This window comes from Pocillopora damicornis, chromosome 14, assembly GCF_964200805.1.
Source record: "Pocillopora damicornis chromosome 14, jaPocDami1.2, whole genome shotgun sequence".
Classification (NCBI taxonomy): Eukaryota; Metazoa; Cnidaria; class Anthozoa; order Scleractinia; family Pocilloporidae; genus Pocillopora; species Pocillopora damicornis.
In genome coordinates this window covers 15,996,987-16,016,982 of record NC_142683.1, presented here as the reverse complement: position 1 = coordinate 16,016,982, position 19,996 = coordinate 15,996,987, and the positions used below count along the sequence as shown (strand labels likewise).

At 37.6% G+C, this 19,996-nt stretch overlaps 2 protein-coding genes across 2 annotated transcripts in view; one reads left to right on the top strand and one right to left on the bottom strand.

Moving 5' to 3' along the window:
- LOC149034685 (uncharacterized) overlaps positions 1 to 19,996 on the bottom strand; it is a 340,415-nt gene that overhangs the window by 13,235 nt on the left and 307,184 nt on the right. The window lies entirely within an intron of this gene.
- LOC149034709 (uncharacterized) lies at positions 14,677 to 15,870 on the top strand. Its single transcript, XM_089194448.1, has 2 exons — positions 14,677 to 15,120; positions 15,315 to 15,870. Exons 1-2 carry the CDS (start codon positions 14,689 to 14,691, stop codon positions 15,723 to 15,725), a joined length of 843 nt encoding a protein of 280 aa, XP_089050574.1. The 5' UTR covers positions 14,677 to 14,688; the 3' UTR covers positions 15,726 to 15,870.

The following is a 19,996-nucleotide window of genomic DNA, read 5'->3' as shown; positions in this document are numbered from 1 at the left end:
TCTCAAAAACTAAAATATATTTTCACAAAAAACCTACACCACAATTGTTAGGACATATTGGGCTACAAAATATGAAAGTAGGAGAGAAAACGAATTTGGGCGACTTGCCGCTGTTTGTCTGATGCATGTTGACATTGGCTCTTAACTGGCTTCTGGTTTTGTGTCTATGAATCCCTCCCATTCTCAGAAGGGAAGTAATATTTATTTTGCTACTGGGTAATATGTTGAACTGAAGTTTACAACCATTTTCAATCACCTTTTTTTCAGGCCAGGATGACCTAAAAGAACAACTTTTTAAGAAGCATCAGTCTTCTTACAGTTGCTATGGCTACAGGTAGAAGATCAGTTAAAGTTCCATGTGAAAATGAAGACTTACCTGACAAAGAAAATGCACCAGATTTTGATGAGGACACTTTACGAGGTAAGCTAGGTTCAACTTCGGCTTCAGTTATTGTTAGAGAAATTTCTATTGGATCAGTTTCAAGAATGCAAGCAGATGTGGAAAAGGATACATACACTGTATGACCACTTTAAAGGATATTTGGCCAGTCATGACTCTCTTCTATGATTACAATATGCTGTTCATTGAGAAGATCTATGACACAGAAACTTTTGCTATTTTCTTTTCTAACAGTTCAAAGCAATAACACAAAGTTATAATAAGTTAAGACTTTATTTGATCATCATATAACATCCATTGTAAGTTTGCATCATAGGTACCATCATCATCATCACCATCATCTTTCTATTTTAATGAAACATAATCACTTTGAAACCTTCAACATTCCCTCCTTTCTCCTCGAGCAACCCACAGGCATTTGATCTTCATCCAAGCCAAAGAGGGTGGGCGGGGGGGGGGGGAGGGGGCTTAACCCTGCCTGACTGGCGTTAGGGAATTTGAATAAAAACTGTCACATCTATTTTCCAGTAGAGTACAAGGGTTAATTATCATTGAATATGGAGGTGTTTAAGGTAGATAGTGTACTTTCACTAACAAATGGCTCAGAAGAAATAAGGCTTCAAGGTCTAGGTTTTAAAGCTTGGTCAGTTAGTTTTTAAAGCTTGATCAATTAGTTGAAAGTGAAATTGCTAATTATTTCGCCTTTTACATAAGATTGTGTAGGGCAATTGAACATTTTATTAATTTTTGCCAGGGAATAGGAATTTTAGGAAACCTATCTCCAAAATCTCTCATCTCCAGGGGTTTGCCTCGAATTAAGCGATGCTTATAATTCTCATCATTATTCTTACCCATGTTGTCACCTACATTGTTAGCATCATCATAACTATTGAAAATCTGCAGATTTGAAATCTCCAGATCTTGGCAGCTCTGACTATACACGAATAATTATTAACTACGACCACAGACTTTGACACCCATTTTTTAATTTTTTTTCGAATTATTTTATTTTTTCTTTGCAGCCACAGCTGATGTTTATAGGAATGAGGGTAATGAGGCCTTCAAGAAAGGAGATTTCATCAATGCTATTCATTTTTACACCAAAGGAATTAAAATCAACTGCAATGACAAAGAACTGAAGGCCAAACTGCACAACAACAGGGCAATTGCACATTCTAAACTTGGTAAGATAATGAGAACTTCAATATGCATTTTTTTTTCTATTTTGAAGCTATTGAGTTGTCAGTAGTAGTTTTCTGAAAAAGGTAATGATTTTGAATGCATGCCCGGAAAAACTTACATCTTATCTTGGCCTCTCAAATATACAAAGAAGTAACCTCTTACCCCAGATATCAACGAGCATCACAAGTTTTTCCCAAAATTATAGTAATGGTAGTTGCTTTGCAACATGTATGGCTAATCAGAGATATTTATTTCAATAACAGGAAATCACCAGGATTCACTAAGGGATGCAGAAGCAGCCATTGAGTTAAATCCAACTTTCGTTAAGGCAATTGTGAGAGGTTAGATATGTTAGCTGTGCTATAATAATAGTGCTATAATAATAATAATAATAATAATAATAATAATAATAATAATAATAATAAAAAGAACTCAACACTCTAAGGTTAAATGAGGTTAAATGGAGTTCAATCTTATCTCAATTGACTTTAATTAAGAGGTCGAGACCACCCTGATGTACATTTGAATCCAGCTCTTGACTGTTACGCCATTACTTTCTATTAATCATGATGAGAATATTATTTTGAACGGGATGAAGAACTAAATGCAGAATGCAAAGCAAAATTTCAGCATGAATATTTTAGTTCCTAAAGTTCAATGAGAGCACCGGGCAGTCGTGCTACATGCCATCTCACCCATTTCAATGAGACTTTACCAGTTTAAAGGGTCTACCCCAAAACTAAAAAAGACAGACTGGTTTCTGTTTTGGTTTCTTCCGGGGGGAGATAGACCACCACCCGGTTTTTCTTGGTTTTCACCAAGGAAATCGCTTCAAATAGATAAAATGTATGAAGCTCTCACTACGATGGTATTTAACTGATTACTTTGAGGATTTGCACACATATTTTTACATCCTTGGTTAATGTCTGTTGCGAGTATCAGTCAGTTTGATCGACGGCTTGTCAATCAACAGAGGCAAATATACGACTGTGTTTTTAGACTTTTCGATTCATCCAAATATTTTACAACTTTGAGGTCAAATATCTCCCGTTGCCAGAAAGCTACAACACTTATCTTAATTACCCTTTATAACCCATCATTTCATCTCTGAAAATCATCCAAAAAATCTTTGGGCACTACCGTATTTTTGTCTTGGATGCCTTTTAAAATCTACGACTGTGACAAGTTTCTCTCAACTACACCTGTCACGCAATTCTTGCTCTAGGCGGTCACTTGACCTACAGAACTAAAAAAATGTAGGTTTATTTTGTCAAGTGACCGCCTAGAGCAAGAATTGCGTGACGGGTGTACTTGAGAGAAACTTCTTATTATTCTTCTTGTTATTCTTTTCCGTTTACTTTCTTTGTTTTGTTTTGTTTTGTCTTTTTTTTTCTTCTGGTCTGTAATGATTTCAATGCTTTCAGGTTCTTTTCTCAGAATTGAGCTACAGTAAAAGTATGCTTCTTTGTGTTGCTGCCTACAGGAGCCGCTGCTTGTCTTGAATTGAAGAGATTTGAAGAAGCAATCAGTTGGTGTGATAGGGGACTTGCTGTATCCTTTGAAGGAATCGTTCATTTTTAACCGTGGGTATAATGGAAATAGTTTCCATAATTTGATGTTTCAAGGGAGAAAATACAAAGAAGGGTATTAATTATGATGGGAACTTGTCAGCTCATATACTTTAAGTGTGTGTGATTAAAAACATAGGAGAAGTTATTACCTCATGACTAATGAAATTACTCCTTTTAGCCAATTTGACTTAGTTCTACTATCCATGCCAATAACTGGTACATTAGTTTAAATAACCCTTCAATTTCCCAGACCAAATTTGCAATTATCCTTACTGTCAACCATACAATTCTTGTAATGTTAGTACAGAGAATTCAGTATTGCATCAACAAACTATTTTCAAATTGATATATTTTTTTTTACTCTCAACACTTTTCTGATTGATATTGTATTGCTATTGTAAGGAGAAATTCTCTTTTGGTCACTCACGGGAGTTGAGGGATTAGAAGACTAATATTCATCCAGTTTATACATAGTACTTGGGTAGATGATCTCTCTAAAACAAGCCAGAACAAAAAGCTCGGTAATGTTTACATATCTTATGCAGATTTTCTTGCCTTCGACCTTTTTTCCACTACTTAGAGACTCGGACTCGTTGTGCTTTCCTATGGACAAATAAAAATTCTAAAGACATGTATTTGTGTTGTAGACTCATTTCTTCCAATGCTGTAAAACATTTGTCTGATGTTAAAGCTATATCAATTTCAAAATTGAGCAAGTGCTGCTCAGTTTTTGGAAACTAGGGATTAAATCTAGATATTTCGCGTTAAATTTTGAGGCTGCACACAGAAAAAACATTTTTTGAAGTGTAGATTTACTTCATAACTGACTTTAAGACTGAATGTTGATAAATCATCTACCTTTCATGCAAAGCCCTCATAATGGGCCATTTTATAGTTGTGTACTTAGTTGCTAAGCCTTTGATTTGGAGTGAGGCTGAAGGTGACCTTGTTGTGATAGAGACCAGTATCTAGAAACGATAACAACAAAGTAGTTTGCATTTAAAAAGCAGCAATATTTTTTACCGTAACAAGGTCACCCTTAATCATCGCCCTTGTTCAGAGGCTTGGGAACCAAGCACGCAAATGTTAAAATGGACTATTACACATCAATACGATCAGAAACATAATTTTTTTTGTTTTTTCCACATTTTTAACCCTTAACATGAAAAAGATTGACAAAAACAATAGGATCTTGTTGGCATTAAGACTTCAGTCTGTCAGTGAAGTGGGAGATAAGTCCTTGGAGGAAAAAGATCCTATTAGTCAAGACTATGGTAGTGCAAGTTCAGGTGATGTCAAGAAAGTTATAGATCTCTATAATCGGGGAGAAGAAGTCATAGAGTACCTCAACCTATATATTAAAAAAGCTAAAGAAGTAGGAGACAAGCATGGGGAGGGTAACGCTTATGGCAATCTTGGATATGCTTATTTTAGTCTGGGTGATTTCAAAAAAGCCATAGAGTACCACAACCTACATCTTAGAATAGCTAAAGAAGTAGGAGACAGGCATGAGGAGGGTGGTGCTTATTGCAATCTTGGCAGTGCTTATTTTCGTCTGGGTGATTTCAAAAAAGCCATAGAGTACCACAACCTACATCTTAAAGTAGCTAAAGAAGTAGGAGACAAGCATGGGGAAGGTGTTGCTTATGGCAATCTTGGCAATGCTTATGGCCGTCTGGGTGAGTTAAAAAAAGCCATAGAGTACCACAACCTACATCTTAAAATAGCTAAAGAAGTAGGAGACAAGCATGGGGAGGGTTGTGCTTATGGCAATCTTGGCACTACTTATGGCCGTCTGGGTGATTTCAAAAAAGCCATAGAGTACCACAACCTACATCTTAGAATAGCTAAAGAAGTAGGAGACAAGCATGGGGAGGGTAACGCTTATGGCAATCTTGGTAATGCTTATTTTCGTATGGGTGATTTTAAAAAAGCCATAGAGTACCACAACCTAGATCTTAAAATAGCTAAAGAAGTAGGAGACAAGCATGGGGAGGGTGGTGCTTATGGCAATCTTGGCAATGCTTATACCCGTTTGGGTGATTCCAAAAAAGCCATAGAGTACTACAACCTACATCTTAAAATAGCTAAAGAAGTAGGAGACAAGCATGGGGAGGGTGTTGCTTATGGCAATCTTGGCAATGCTTATGTTAGTCTGGGTGATTTGAAAAAAGCCATAGAGTACCACAACCTACATCTAAAAGTAGCTAAAGAAGTAGGAGACAAGCATGCGGAGGGTGGTGCTCATGGCAATCTTGGCAATGATTATGACCGTCTAGGTGATTTCAAAAAAGCCATAGAGTACCAAGACCTACATCTTAAAATAGCTAAAGAAGTAGGAGACAAGCATGGGGAGGGTAACGCTTATGGCAATCTTGGCAATGCTTATTTTAGTCTGGGTGATTTGAAAAAAGCCATAGAGTACCACAATTTAGATCTCAAAATAGCTAAAGAAGTAGGAGACAAGCATGGGGAGGGTGTTGCTTATTGCAATCTTGGCAATGCTTATTTTAGTCTGGGTGATTTCAAAAAAGCCATAGAGTACCACAACCTACATCTTAAAATAGCAAAAGAAGTAGGAGACAAATCCTTGGAGGCAATGGCCTACTATTCATTAGGATACGTTTTTGAGTTGCTAGGTAGACTGCCAAAAGCCGTTGAGCATTACCAAGCTAGCATAAACTTATTAAATTCCTTGAGAGTACTTCTAAAATCTAAAGATGAGTGGAAAGTTAATTTTCGAAATCAGCATCAAAAGGCGTATACGGGTTTGTGGAGAGTTCTCGTAGAACAAGGTCATGTAGATGAAGCCTTATTTGTTGCTGAGAGAGGACGAGCGCAAGCTCTGACCGACCTCATGGAATCCAGTTTTTGTTGTGGAACAAGTCACCACGAGGAAGAAGATGAAGATTGTGCAGTTTTAAAAAACGTTCCATCAAACACTGTCTTTCAGGCAGTGGACAAAGCTAACGTCAATCTTTGGGTTGTGTCCGAAGGAAAACAAGTTCAGTTAAGACAAAGTAGACTCAAAGGTTTTGTTTCAGAGAATAGTGGATCTAGCCAGTCCTTTGAGTCGTTCATGCTCGGTGTCTATACACAACTTGGTGTTCGTTCTAATGTGAGATGCGAGAATCGATCTTTAGATGCTTTGAGGGAGGGCCGTTCAAAAGTGGATGAGAAAACCAAAGAAGCCAACCCTCAACCTCACATCCAACAAGACGGATGCTTGAGCACTTTGTATGACATCGTTATGAAGCCGGTGGCTGACTTGATTGAAGGGGATGAGCTACTCATTATTCCTGATGGACCCCTGTGGATCGCTCCTTACGCTGCATTGAAGGATGGTAATTCTAAATACCTGTGTGAATCGTTCACAATCCGAGTCGCTCCATCGTTAGCAAGTCTTAGACTCATTGCCGATTGCCCAGATGATTATCACAAAAGCAGTGGCGCGTTGCTCGTAGGAGATCCGTGGGTAGCCGAGGTTACTAACAGCGAGGGAGAGAAAGTCCTCGAGCAGCTTAAGTATGCTAAAGAAGAAGTAGAAATGATCGGAAAAATTCTGAATATCACCCCAATCACTGGCAGACAAGCCACGAAACGTGAGGTGTTGAAAAGACTCAGTTCCGTTTCCTTAGTTCACTTTGCGGCACACGGATGTTCGGAAACTGGCGAAATTGCTCTTACGCCTGACCTAGACCGAATATCTACTGTGCCAACGGAGGAGGATTACATTTTAACGATTCGAGATGTGTTGAATGTTCAACTTCGGGCCAAACTTGTTGTGCTTAGTTGTTGCCACAGCGGCCAGGGCGAAATCAAGGCTGAAGGTGTGGTTGGCATTGCGCGCGCTTTTATGGGGGCTGGTGCTCGGTCTGTTGTGGTGTCCCTGTGGGCGATTGAAGACGAGGCTACTCTTGAGTTCATGAAATACTTTTATCAACAGCTTGCAGGAGGTAAACGAGCAAGCGAGTCACTGAACCTGGCCATGAAAAGCCTCAGAGAATCGGACAAGTTCTGCGACATCAAACACTGGGCGCCCTTTTTGCTGATTGGAGATGACGTCACTCTTGACTTCATGGCAAAGGAAAGAGAAAATTTAAATATGAAATCACATAAATGAAAACTTTTTATTTCATCTCAAAATGAATGACGCAGGAACTTGGAAGGTTTAAATGCTTCTCTATTTTGGCGCTTTTTGGCTATTTTTCATGACTTTTCACTTTTTTGTTAAATGGAACTTGAGATGTGCAACTTTACTTTGGTGAAGAAATAAAAGCAGTCTATTTCATTATATTTTGATCGGTGGAATTGTCTTTTTTTGTTACCTTCACAAATTTAGATGCTTGCGAAGAGAACGAAATGCAACAAGGCCTCTGTTATGAAGAAGGTTTCCATTTCCACCAACATGTCAGTCAGCTCTGTTCCTGTATTACAATCAGTTGTATGGAAAATAATTTAAAGGTTATTTCTTTTACCCAACCAGGGGCTTTTCCATCGGATTTTAATTACCTATATGCTCTAAGCTTTTGCTAAGCAAAGAAACAATTTGTCATTTGCAAAAATTGGCGAATTTTTATTTCCAAAACTTTAATTGAATGTGTATGTGAATTGAATATGTGGATTGATCTTAGACCGTTTTCTACATCATAAATTACTTTGTTACAATTTACCTTCATCTTTACAAAAAAATTGATTAACATTTTCAACTCAATCCATTTTAATACAATTTAGTTCTGTCAGTGCCAAGATTGCCATTCTAAGCTTAATTTGAAGAAGTAAACATCAGAGATGATGTTATTAAATTTACTAACTATATGTTAGAGACATTACACCTACTTTTAGGGGTGTAGCCAGCCTCTAGTCCCGTAGGCCCGGCCTACAATTGTTTTCTTCCCGCTTGACTTTTACTAAAAGATAATATGACTCTTGCAAATGTTGAAACAAAAATTGAAATTTGTGAGGGAAGAGGCTTACATTTAGTCAGAAAGCTGGCTACAACCCTGTTTTCAATCAAACGAGTCTGGCCAATTTTTGTCCGTTTTACCAAACACTTCTCCGTTCGTTTTAAAGAACGAGGACAGAGAGGCTAAAAATTGTCCATGTAATCTAAACTAGGAAAGAGGGACGCAGAGTTCACTATAATTAAGGTTTCCATAGGTGTGACTTTTATTGTAGGTGACATGGAATTTGTTGTTTCTAGTACGACAATATTTACGCTCATAAATGAGAGAAGCAGTTAACGTAAGCCATGTAGTCCTCAATGGGAATTATTGTGGTGAAAAGGCTCATGAATTAATGTAAATCTAGTGCGTAGTTGAAAAGGTTCAGGGCTTCAGGATAAAACTTCTAATTGTTGAAAATCACCTCTTGAAATTTTTTTTCATCGCTTTAAATTTACCTCAGCATGATTTGAGGATGTCTGATAACATGCGTGGTTAAATATAATGTAACTAGGATTTTAAAGACATGCTGGGACAGTTTCAACTAAACATGGTTTGTATAATGTCAGTGTATTTCGTGTGAAGTGTTTTGATGCTATTTTTTTTTAAGTTGAAGATAATTGTTCATTTACCTTAGTTTATATTAATTAACTCATGAACTCCCAAGTTCTGAAGAAAAATTCTCCCAACTGATAAGAATGTGTTTCTCTTTGCTGCCGCTTGTTCCGAGAATTCGATGTAACATTATGTTTCTAGGAAAAGATTATCCTCTTGTTTGGATTTTCTCGAATTGTTATTGACTCCATGTTTGTCGGTGTATTAATACCGTGAGGAGAATTTAAATGATGAGCAGTCTTGGGAGTAAATGGGTTCATTTTAGCGTCTCCGTTTAGCGCGTATTTTACTTAATGCCTTGAACGATTTAATGCAGTTTCTATTGTGTTTAATTTTTTACTTCTTTGTGTAAGAGAAATATACAGTGTATAAAATACAAAAACTGCGTTGATTTACATTGTCTGTCTCCATATTCTTAGGATGCACGTAAGATTTAGAGAAAGCAGATCCTATGGGAACTTCAATGCTTGTTTTGACCCGCGCGCCAAGTTAATAATGTGTGCAGCTAACAGTGTACTAACATTCCATGTTTCAAGCCCCCGCCCACTTAACAAAAGCGCGTCATCTCTTCGATTGTATCTCTTTCACTGTCTATTGTTCTCCGTATTGCCACACTGTTTTGAACGCCGACGGAAGTGTTCATATTGTTACATATCTACGCCTTTTTTTATCTTTTTCCTCACACAAGTTTTTACACCTTTTCACATTTGCGCATCCCTTTATTTTTCTCCTTCCTCTGGTTCCTTCCATTTTTTTTTTTCATCGCAATTTTCCTTTATTCCCATCTTTACGCGCATCTCTTTTATTGCCCTTAACTTTGTTCTTCTCCGCGCTTCATAGGACGCGACTATCTCCTTGTCTTGTTGTTTTGATCATGCGTATTATGTCCACTTTGGGATGGTGTCCTCTTAAAGTCATCTCTAGTGAAATCTCAGTTTTCCTTTCGATTGATTCCTAGTCCACAGGGTGCCAGTGCTTGCTCTCCTCAGACGCTATTGCGTTTTTTATCCTTCAAATATTTTGCAACACATATGAAAAATGTTAATGAACAGCTTACTGGATTGAATTAAGAAAAGGTTAAGTTTCTAAAAAAAAATGTGGTGCTGCGTCGGTGGGAGAGTATAACATGGTAATTTAGTATTATCAACTGAGTTGATAACGTAAATTGGCCACCGCAATGAGTTTAAAAACTGACGTTTCGAGCGTGAGCCCTTCGTCAGAGTGATTGCAAAGGGCAAACGCTCGAAACGTGAGCTTTTAAACTCTTTACGGTGGGCAATTTACGTTATCGATTCAGTTAATAATACCTAATTACCCTGAATTGCATTAATTTTGAGATGAAGACTTATCGTGGTGTACGCAAGGTCTGCAAATTGGGGAATATCGTTTAGGTGATATACTCGGATACACCTAGTTTTAGACGGAGGATATTTTGTCACTTACTGCGTTTAGACTAATCGCGCGCGAGCAAAATTATTTGATGGATCATAAGCAATATTATAACATAGCTAATAAATTTGTCTTATTAAATTCAATTGCGCGAGCGTGCTTCATATTCCTATTGTGCACGCTCAGGACGTCAGCAAACAAATCCCGCGAGAAAAAAATTTTCCATCGGGTTGAAAATGTTATAAAACAATTGGTTCATACGTCAGCTGTGCGTTCATCGAGATATGAAGCATGCGGCAAGTTTGGAGAGCACGAAAGATGCGTAAGAGTTACTCGAGGCGTAGCCGAGAGCAACTCTAGCATCTTGAGAACCAATTGTTAAATATGTACCCCTTGTTTGCACTACACTTCCTGCTACTGTAATTTACATCACAATACAACGCTATACAACAATACGTACCCCTAAGTAGCCTTGATCGGCATAATAGAATACATACGTCGAAATGCTCCAGCCTCACGGGCCATACTTTATGTCTTTCTCCCAAATTCATTAAATACTCGATGAAAACCTCTGCGTCGTTTAACGAAAACACAGCATTTTCCAGCACAGTCATGACCCGTCTGACGTGAAGATACAGAGATCGAAAGTTGATTACGGCTTCAAGTTTCAAACTCGTAAAGGCGGGAAATATGTCTTGAACTCTTGGGTTGGACTCAAAGAGTCTGAAACAAAATCATTCATGATCATCGTTATCAATTCTGAATAATTGAAATTCGATTCACGTTTACTTTAGATAATAAATTTTACTTCCATTTTGCCAGTTATACAAAGAAATCAAGTTACTGAGTAATACCCACAACAAGATACAGCTACACTGTTGTGAATCTCCATCCTCATCTTCAATAGAACTATGCTATCACAAAAGTAGTGCGCATTCGTTTGCATTTTAAAGTCAGTTTACCGTAAGATAATAACCCGATTGGCAATAAAACAGGCAAAACACGCAGCAGCGCTGGTGCTTTTGCGTTTGCGCACGAAAAGGCCCGAGAACACGTTTTCACTGTCTATTAAATTGTTGATTGTTTTCAATTTTTAGGTTCCTCTTTAAAACAGGAGCTCGGTTTTTAGCGACTTGTTCAAGTACTGCTCTAGTTAAGACGTAACTTAACTTTTTATGCAATAGGATATAGAGAAACAACAGGTGGCACCTTTTAAAGGACATTACACACGTTAAGATAAGTCCGCAAATTCTTTAGCAACAATACTCGTTAACAATTTATAAACATCGGTCGCAGTTGCAAAAGTTTACGCGTTATATTTGAATGTTTTGCATTTGGAAAACTCATTTCTATTTATATGATGACTAACCCTCCTTCTCACAGATGTGAAAATTATTTTGAACCTGATCAGCTCAGAGGTGATTTAGACAGTAAAAATAATGTCAGCAAATAGAGATCTTTTTTTGGTGAACGTTATGAAAAACAAAGAAATTGAGTTTGAAAGATGCACGCATTTCGGCTGGTGAACATAGTTGCATTTACTGCTCTAGTTCAGTTGAACAATTTATATAACAATAGGTTTTTCAATGCCTACTCAATGGGATGTCTATCTCTAACGCTGTGTTTTATCGATACCATGGTCATCACCGACTGGACATTAAATTTGTAGTGTTTACTGACAGTTCAAATGAATCATCCATCGAAATTGAGGTTTCGATCGTTATGCAACTAAACCAAGGAATTGTACCACTGGATCGGACATGTGTAAGTGAGCAACTTTCACGTGTAGCATGAAACCCAGTTAGGATCAGCATACTGTTTCCTCTTTTTCTCCATTTTAAACGATTCCAATCCTAATAATGGTATGATATTTTCATAATAAAGCTATTGTCAACTTGAGACTCTACATTCATTTCTTTCTTTAGGAAATGAAACACAACAAACCAGAGATAGCGAGTCTCACTCACCGTTTAATTAAACACTTTCTTCCCTATGAAGCTCTTAATGGGCTCAATGAGCTCCCAAAATTCTCTTAAAATGCATTTTTGTTAATGTGATAGCGGAATGTCTCTGATTCTCGAAGTCGATGTTGCCGCAGCAACTGAGACTAATACTTCGATTCTGTTATTAAGGGACACAAAACAACCCATGGCATTTACAGTTTGACTTTTAAACCTTAATGGAGATGTGTAGACACAACCTTAATAGATTTATGAATACAGCTGCTTTCCTTTAAAGAAGTTGTCATACGCTGTGATGATGGGTGATGGGTAAAAACTCTGACATCATCTGTGCAAAACATATGTCTCTATATCGACCAACATCTTGACTTGTTGTTCACACTTACTGAAAAGGGAAAAAATTCCGAATTGCTGATTGTAAAAAAAGTTGCCATTTTGTAGAGAAAGAGCAGATCTACTCTGTCTCCACTAAAAGCCTTAATACTAAATTAAGTGTTTCGTCCGTGAGTGAAAATCGGAAAATTGTTTAGCATTTTGCCCGACAAGAACATACTAGCGACGAGTTGACACTTCATCTAAAAATTTTACTTCTGAGTATAGTAATCGTGTCTTTGTAGTACCAATTACGCGTCTGAGTTATTCCCCTAACATGTCTCAAGCCTAAAACTGTCGCCGAACAGTCTCCATCGGCGATTGGGCCTCTAGGCATCTAACCTTTCTTTACAGTGTTGGTAAATGGCATTTAATGATGAGGTATTTTGAAATGTTATTACTCTTATTAATTTGCAGATGTGGTAAGACTAACTATCAGCGATATCGATGGGAAACCGCTAATTTTCAAGCATAATTAAAGTTCTATAAGTAAAGACAATGTGCAGTTATACGCCATACTTGTATAATTGGAAGAATTTATTTCGTGAACTTTCCTTCATTCTTCAAACCACTAATTTTCTAATATTTATGCGGTATTTTCATAATTTATTCATTACAATTTCGTGCAAATGTAAAACGTAGACTAAAGCTGGCTCGATCTGTCCTCATGGGGCATCCGGTGAAAACATGTGAATCATTATATTGGTGCGGAAGAATTATATTTCTATAATTATTCCGACATCCCTCAACGTACGAATTCAGGCGAATTTATTCATTCTAGAAGTTGTGGAATCGGAAACTGATGTATGTCTTCATTAAACTTTTCTTGTGGCTCACATCAAATTAATTTATGTTCACCTCTCCTTTTCATATTTCTTTATCAATGGATATATACCACTGTCAAAGGATTCTTCACAAAACAGTTTAATCTAATCCGAAGAGCTAATGATAGCTCTAGAACTCGAAAAGACTTTAAAAGTTATTTAATTAAGGCAAACACATGGTAACTGTTAGATAATCCTTAAGTAGTACATGTAATGTTATTCATATGTTATGCATGTAATGTTTCACTATCGTCAATTTGCTTAAAGGTGAATAAACGCATTTAAATCAAAATTGATTTTCTTTAAGCTCAACTCACTGAACTACAAGTCTGCTGTCAGATGATTAACGTGGACGCTATTTTAGTCCCTTAACTTCCTCATTTTTCAATATCTGCGTCAGCTACTGAAATTAGATTCATGAAAAAGGAACGCGTTCTGTGACAAAAATCTTGGCAATAACTAGTGTAAGCCGCAAAGGTACAACGCACGACTACTGGTCATGCTGATTTTTCGGTCGTTGCTAACGTAGTACTTGTGGTCATAAGCATCATCCTAAGCAGACCCCTGCAAAAGTTTCACCAAAACTGCAGAGACCTGAAGATTTTCGCTTAAAAAACAACATTGGAGTAATATCAAGGTGAGAAAAAAAAATTATTTTTGATTTAAATGAAGCCTTTTGAATTTTCTGAAACACACTTGTAAGTGCAATGACAGCTGAATGTTCCTAATAAAGACAAAATAACCTTGGCTTTGCTCTCTAAAATAATGACTAAATATTTAGAAAGCAATCATATGATTTGAGTGATCAGTTCTGTAATGTCTACCCTGAAACGGCGTTTAAAAAATTGAAAACCATTTTTAGCTTCCGCACAGAACTCACGTTGTGCTTCTTCTGTTGTTTCGCTGCTCGTCTGTCTTAGTCCTTTAAAATGATAAGTTTGTTTGGGACATAAGGATTTTTTTTTTAACAAAATAACTGGCCCAGCTATGACTACCATATTTACCGGACCAGGTAGGAATTCGCATCAGCTGATCTTTTTCTTTTTTTTTTTCTCAGTTTAACACAGAGAACTCTTACACAATAAACTTTCAGCACCTTAGCTCTCTCAAAGTTCAGAGCCCTCTTACTTCATAACTTTTTCATTCAGTACGATGGTGTTGTAGTCTTCACGGTTTACTGTTATGAAAAACTCCTAAACTACACAGCATTGAATCATTGTTGTTAAGTGCTTCTTAATAATTGTGTGCTGAATATATTACGCGCCTATCAAAACAACATTTCCATTTACTATGAAGCGAAACTAGCGACGTACATCTAAAAAGTTCTGCTTTGATTATTTTTCATCCCTCAGTATTTATCAAAGGATTACCAGTTTTTAAGGAGAGATCAGTGTATTGTATTTCAGTAACGAAGTGATTGAACGAATATTTATGGAAGATTTTATGATGACAACCCGTGTGGACATAGACGAGCATGCATCACTCCTGCACCGCTCAAGCTATTACCTGCCTCTTCCAAACGAAGACAGGCAAAACAAAAGATCCATCAAACTGTGGGCTGTAGGCTTTACCTTGCTGTTACTATGGAATATTGGTGGCCCATGTGTGTACATGATTCGCAGTGTAAATTGTTTCAAAGACAATTCCACTGTCTATTTTTGTGAGAAAGGCGCAGTGTTTCCATATTCCGAAGAACTGGTGATAACATGGCTTGCTACACTCTCTGTTTTCACAGTCATCATCATCTTGGCACTGCAGAAAGTTCCAGATTTTCTTGGATACAAAGCCATCCTACATCAGCTGAAATTCCTTCCCTCCTATTGGACTCTGGTGATTCTTTTGTTTGTATCCTTGACCAGATACATCAAGCTCGCTATATCTGCCAAATCCATCAATTCCTGGATGATATTGATGGGTTTGGACTCTGATGATTCTTTTGTTTGTATCCTTGACCAGATACATCAAGCTCGCTATATCTGCCAAATCCATCAATTCCTGGATGATATTGATGGGTTTGGACTCTGATGATTCTTTTGTTTGTATCCTTGACCAGTTACGTCAAGCTCGCTATATCTGCCAAATCCATCAATTCCTGGATGATATTGATGGGTTTGGCTTTTAATTATATTCTAAGAACTATATTTGTTGGCTACTTGAATTATACACAGCTGAATTTTCTGAAGCGTCAACATCCCAATTATATCTTTGTGTTGTCAAAGCTTTCCGTGCTGGTGTTATTTGCCATCTCTCTGATGAACTTGCTCGCCACCATTTTGGAACTTACTGTTCAAGTTCATAAGGTACATCGGTCTATGGGAGCACAACACTCGGAGTATTTTGAAATGATAAATGATCTTCTGCGTGACTTTGGTACAACCACTTTCAGATTCAAAATGACGAGTTTCTTTTGGCAGAAACTTTTCATTGATGATAAAAATATTCTCTCTAACCAAGCACCTTTGCAGTGATAACATGGATGATAGAGCAGTAAAACAGAGGGTGTATAGATTGGTGAGAGTGACGGCCTCTTATCCCATTTGGCGCAATTTTCGATTGAGTGTCGAAAGTAATCCGAGATTTGCTTCATCACGCTCTATGATTAGTCCAGAAAACTCTCGCTCCCCTCAGAACTGATCAGATGCAACGCTAAACCCAATCGCGACTTGTACCCTCGCGTGTTTCCACGACTTTTGCAGTTTTGCTTGGTTTTACTTTGAATTCGTATCGGTTCTTTGAGATGATTTCCTCTCCTCTGATTTGCCGATGTATTAACTTTGGCTTTGGTTTAAAGACACTCAATCGGAATGAACTATTAGGAATTCTATTACTTTCTCGCTATGCGAACGACAGAGAAAATGGCTCTAACGAATTGTAAATAGCCTGTTCCACATCTCTCGGGTTAAAAAAGCAAATGGCATAATATTCGTGTTTTCGTGTCTCAAGCGAAATTGCTAGTTACTTCTTAGATGTTTCTCTTAACATATAAACGGGTGTAAATCCTAATATACCAATTTCATTTCATTTTCATTACTGAGACTTATTATATTTTTATTTGCTTGCTCTTTTTGTTACATACGCGTTCAAACACAACTAATTCAGTGTTTAAACCAATGAAAGGTGAGTTTGATTCAAAGGTTTTGGGCATCCTCAATGCACATATTTATTGTGCAAAATCGTTGCAGTGAACGGCTTTCAACTTGAAGAGCGTCTAACTCCAAGTGGCACCATGAGTGTTCGTGTCAATCAGGAGAATCTCGGGCGTGAGTCATCGATTCCATCGCGCGAAAATTGGAATGGTTTTAATCTTATCTAAAATTTCTTTGCTAATGGAGAGTCTAAATTTCCATCTGTCTGTTCTAAGCGGTGAAAGATTAGTCTTCAAACGCGCAGCGAAATAATTTCTGCCTGAGTGCAACACCAAATCAACAGTAGATTACTTTAGTGAATATTTTATAATAGTGGTGTCTACGTTAGTGCGTGACAGTCTGTCACTCCATTAAGCAAGAAACAATAAAGTTCCGCAAAGACACTTGTGAAAAACAAAAGTAAATGCGAGTTGAAAAGAGTTTCGTAAAATAAATACCTGCTTTAGAATGTCTGTTTTTAAGGAGTGCGTGACTCGATATCGGCATCTAGCGAGACCACGTGAGAACTCGTAGGAATGGAGATGCTTCGTGACAAAAGTCACGCATTAAGACCTTAGTGCTGCTTTTTTCTGTTTTTAACCCCATTTGTCGAGAGCATATATATTTAATGTAATTCAGGCTAAGTTGAGTTGATGGCTACTGCTACCTGTTATAGTCATCTTTTTATATGATAGCGTTAAGATAGAAATTTAGTAGCAAACATTTCTTCACATCTTTAGTGGCCATGGAGAGGATTTCAACTGAAGTTCCAATTGTGGACGTTGAAACAGCTGACAAAGAAATTACTCAGGATGTTAATGAAGACTACTTACGAGGTTCGCTTTAAGCTTCAGTTACTTTACTACAAGAACATGCACTGTGTATTTCGGCTGTATGTAGATCGTAGCAGAGGCACAGTTGCATGTATGACCACCCCGTGGGGTGTGCTTCCTAGTTATAGGTCACGATCACGACCGAACTGACTATTGACTATAACATTTTTAACAGAGTTAATTACAATAATAGGGTCGCACATTTTCGAAATTTTGGGGGTAAGACAAGTCTAAGAAAATAGGGATTAAATGACGGAAAGTTCGCAGTTAGAAGGTCGTCATCAGCGCGTATTACCAAAAGTGACTAAGATGGGGTCGATAATTAGCCATACAATAGACTATAATGGGGTAGGGGTTCTGAAAGGCCAACGGCAGATGCCCCACAAAAATTGACTCAAGCAACCTCTCAATTTATGCGTTATATTTTTTCTTCTACAGGTGGTTTTACCATCATGACAGCCTGCCCCGAAATAGATCAGCCACAGATACGGAAATCAGCCAAAATAAAACTAATCTGGCCAAGACAACGAAATTCCTGTTATCCAGTGGTCTTCAGTTTGTTGTTGCTATGGCAAATAGTTAGGGCACTTCCGAACAGGATTCGTGATGTTGCTCGCATCAGGGTCCAATCCACCGCCTATCAGTGCAATAAAATGCCGCTTTCCCTTTTTCAGAACAGCTAACAATAGTGTGGCTGGCTTCGCTGTGTATTTTCACCGCTGGCTCAGTTGTTGCTTTTCGGAATGTTCCACAGTTCCCCGGTTACAAGGCAATTCTATATCAGCTCATGTTTGTTCCTTCATTCTCGACTCTGGTTCTTCTTCTCACCCTCGCCTTGTGTCGATACATCAACTTATTCATTTCTATCGAGTCTTCTTCATTTTAGGTCATAATTTTTTTCGCGATAGTAAGTTATATTCTTAAAAGTTTAGCTGTAGGATTTCTAAATTACATCTATGGGCGGCCGTCACCGCAAAAAATACAAAAATATAATTGGTAGGTAATCAGTAACAGATATGGTCTAATTGTCTTTTTGAGAACACTTGATCATATCTTAAGAGATTTATTTAAAATACAAATGGACAAGATGCCTTTGGTGAAATGAAATATTCAAACAAAAAATGTTCATACAGTTCAGGAGCTGTGTAGCCAACCTTGTTGAACTGATTCAATAAAAACACGAGTGGCCAAGTGTTAACTGAAATGGTTCAGTGTCGAAATGACAAACAGTTCAGCTAACTGTACTTTGGTACGGTGACTTGACACAAACGGTTCAGAGAAGTGTGAAATGGCTTAAGTTATCGGCAAATGGTTAATCGTAAGCTGCAATGGTATAGTATTGAATCAATCTACTCACCGTAAAGTGAAATGGTTTAGCGTGACCACAAATGGTTTAGCGTGACGAAAAATGGTTTAGTACAAACCGAAATGGTTTAGTGTTACAACAGTTGGTTTACGCAATAACCACCAAAAATCCAAAAGGGAAGTAGACAAGTCAAGCGCTTGAAATGAAACAGTCTATGTGGGGTTTAATGTCACAACCTGCGTCATTCAGATCGAATTTGGCGCGAAATTCGCCAGAAAGAGGTATTCGCTACGCCGTCCACTCGACGTTTAACACAGGAACAAATTATTTCTGTAGCCTCGTCTACTAGACTCAGAGAGCCTCACTCCGGTAATAACCTTTTTCACATTTGTCTATTTTAGCTTGCTAGCGAATAAATTTATACCCTCATCATCTTACCGAAATATCAGTAAGTAAATGATATTTCGGATGAAACTGTTTTTATCGAGCTGCAGAACGTTCAGTAGCTCAATAATCATTTACTGAAAATGAAAGTAAGCTTTCACAATATTAATGATGTATTTTCCTATCGTTTCAAACCATATGCTTTTTTTTAACTCCAATTTTTATAGTTTGTTAAAACTAAGTTAAGCCGCAACTATTAGAGACTTAATCTTGAGGTTGTAAAATTTCTGATAGTTGCGGCTTAACCATGTTGGGAGTTTAAATTGCTATTAGCTAGTTCTAAATTGTTCTTTTGTTCTTTTCAGTTTCTTTAAGTGAAAACTGCTGTACCTTAAATGGAGAATTCTTACCTTGGTCATGGTAAGAATTCCCCATTTTTCTACCTCGATATAAAATAAGAATCTAAAACAAAAGGAATAAGAAAAATACAGATAAAATGCATCATTTTACACGACAGCACATTTACGGTCTAGACAGTAAGGACCATAGCCAGGAAACGTGATAAAGCGATTCATTGTTTTAAGACGGCGAAACACAGCTAAAGGGCGCCTAAAAATTATATAGTTTTTACAGTTTTGAGGCGCCTTTTAGATTCTTATGCTGTTCCATTTCAAGCTTGACTTGTCCATTTGCCTTTTGTATTTTTGGCGGTTACGGCGTAAACCAACTGCTGTAACACTAAGTCATTCCGGTTGTACTAAACCATTTGTCGTCACGCTAAACCATTTGGGGTCACGCTAAACTATTTCACTTTACGGAGAGTAGATTGATGCGATGCTAAACCATTGCGGCTTACGATTAATCATTTGCCGATGACTTAAGCCATTTCACACTTCTCTGAACCGTTTGTGTCAAGTTACTGAACCAAAGTACAGTTAGCTGTACCGTTTTTCATTTCGACACTGAACCATTTCAGTAAATACTTGGCCACTGATGTTTTTATTGAATCAGTTCAACTAGGGTGGCTACACAGCTCCTAAATTGTAGAAAACATTTTTTGTTTGAATATTTCATTTCACCAAAAGCGACTT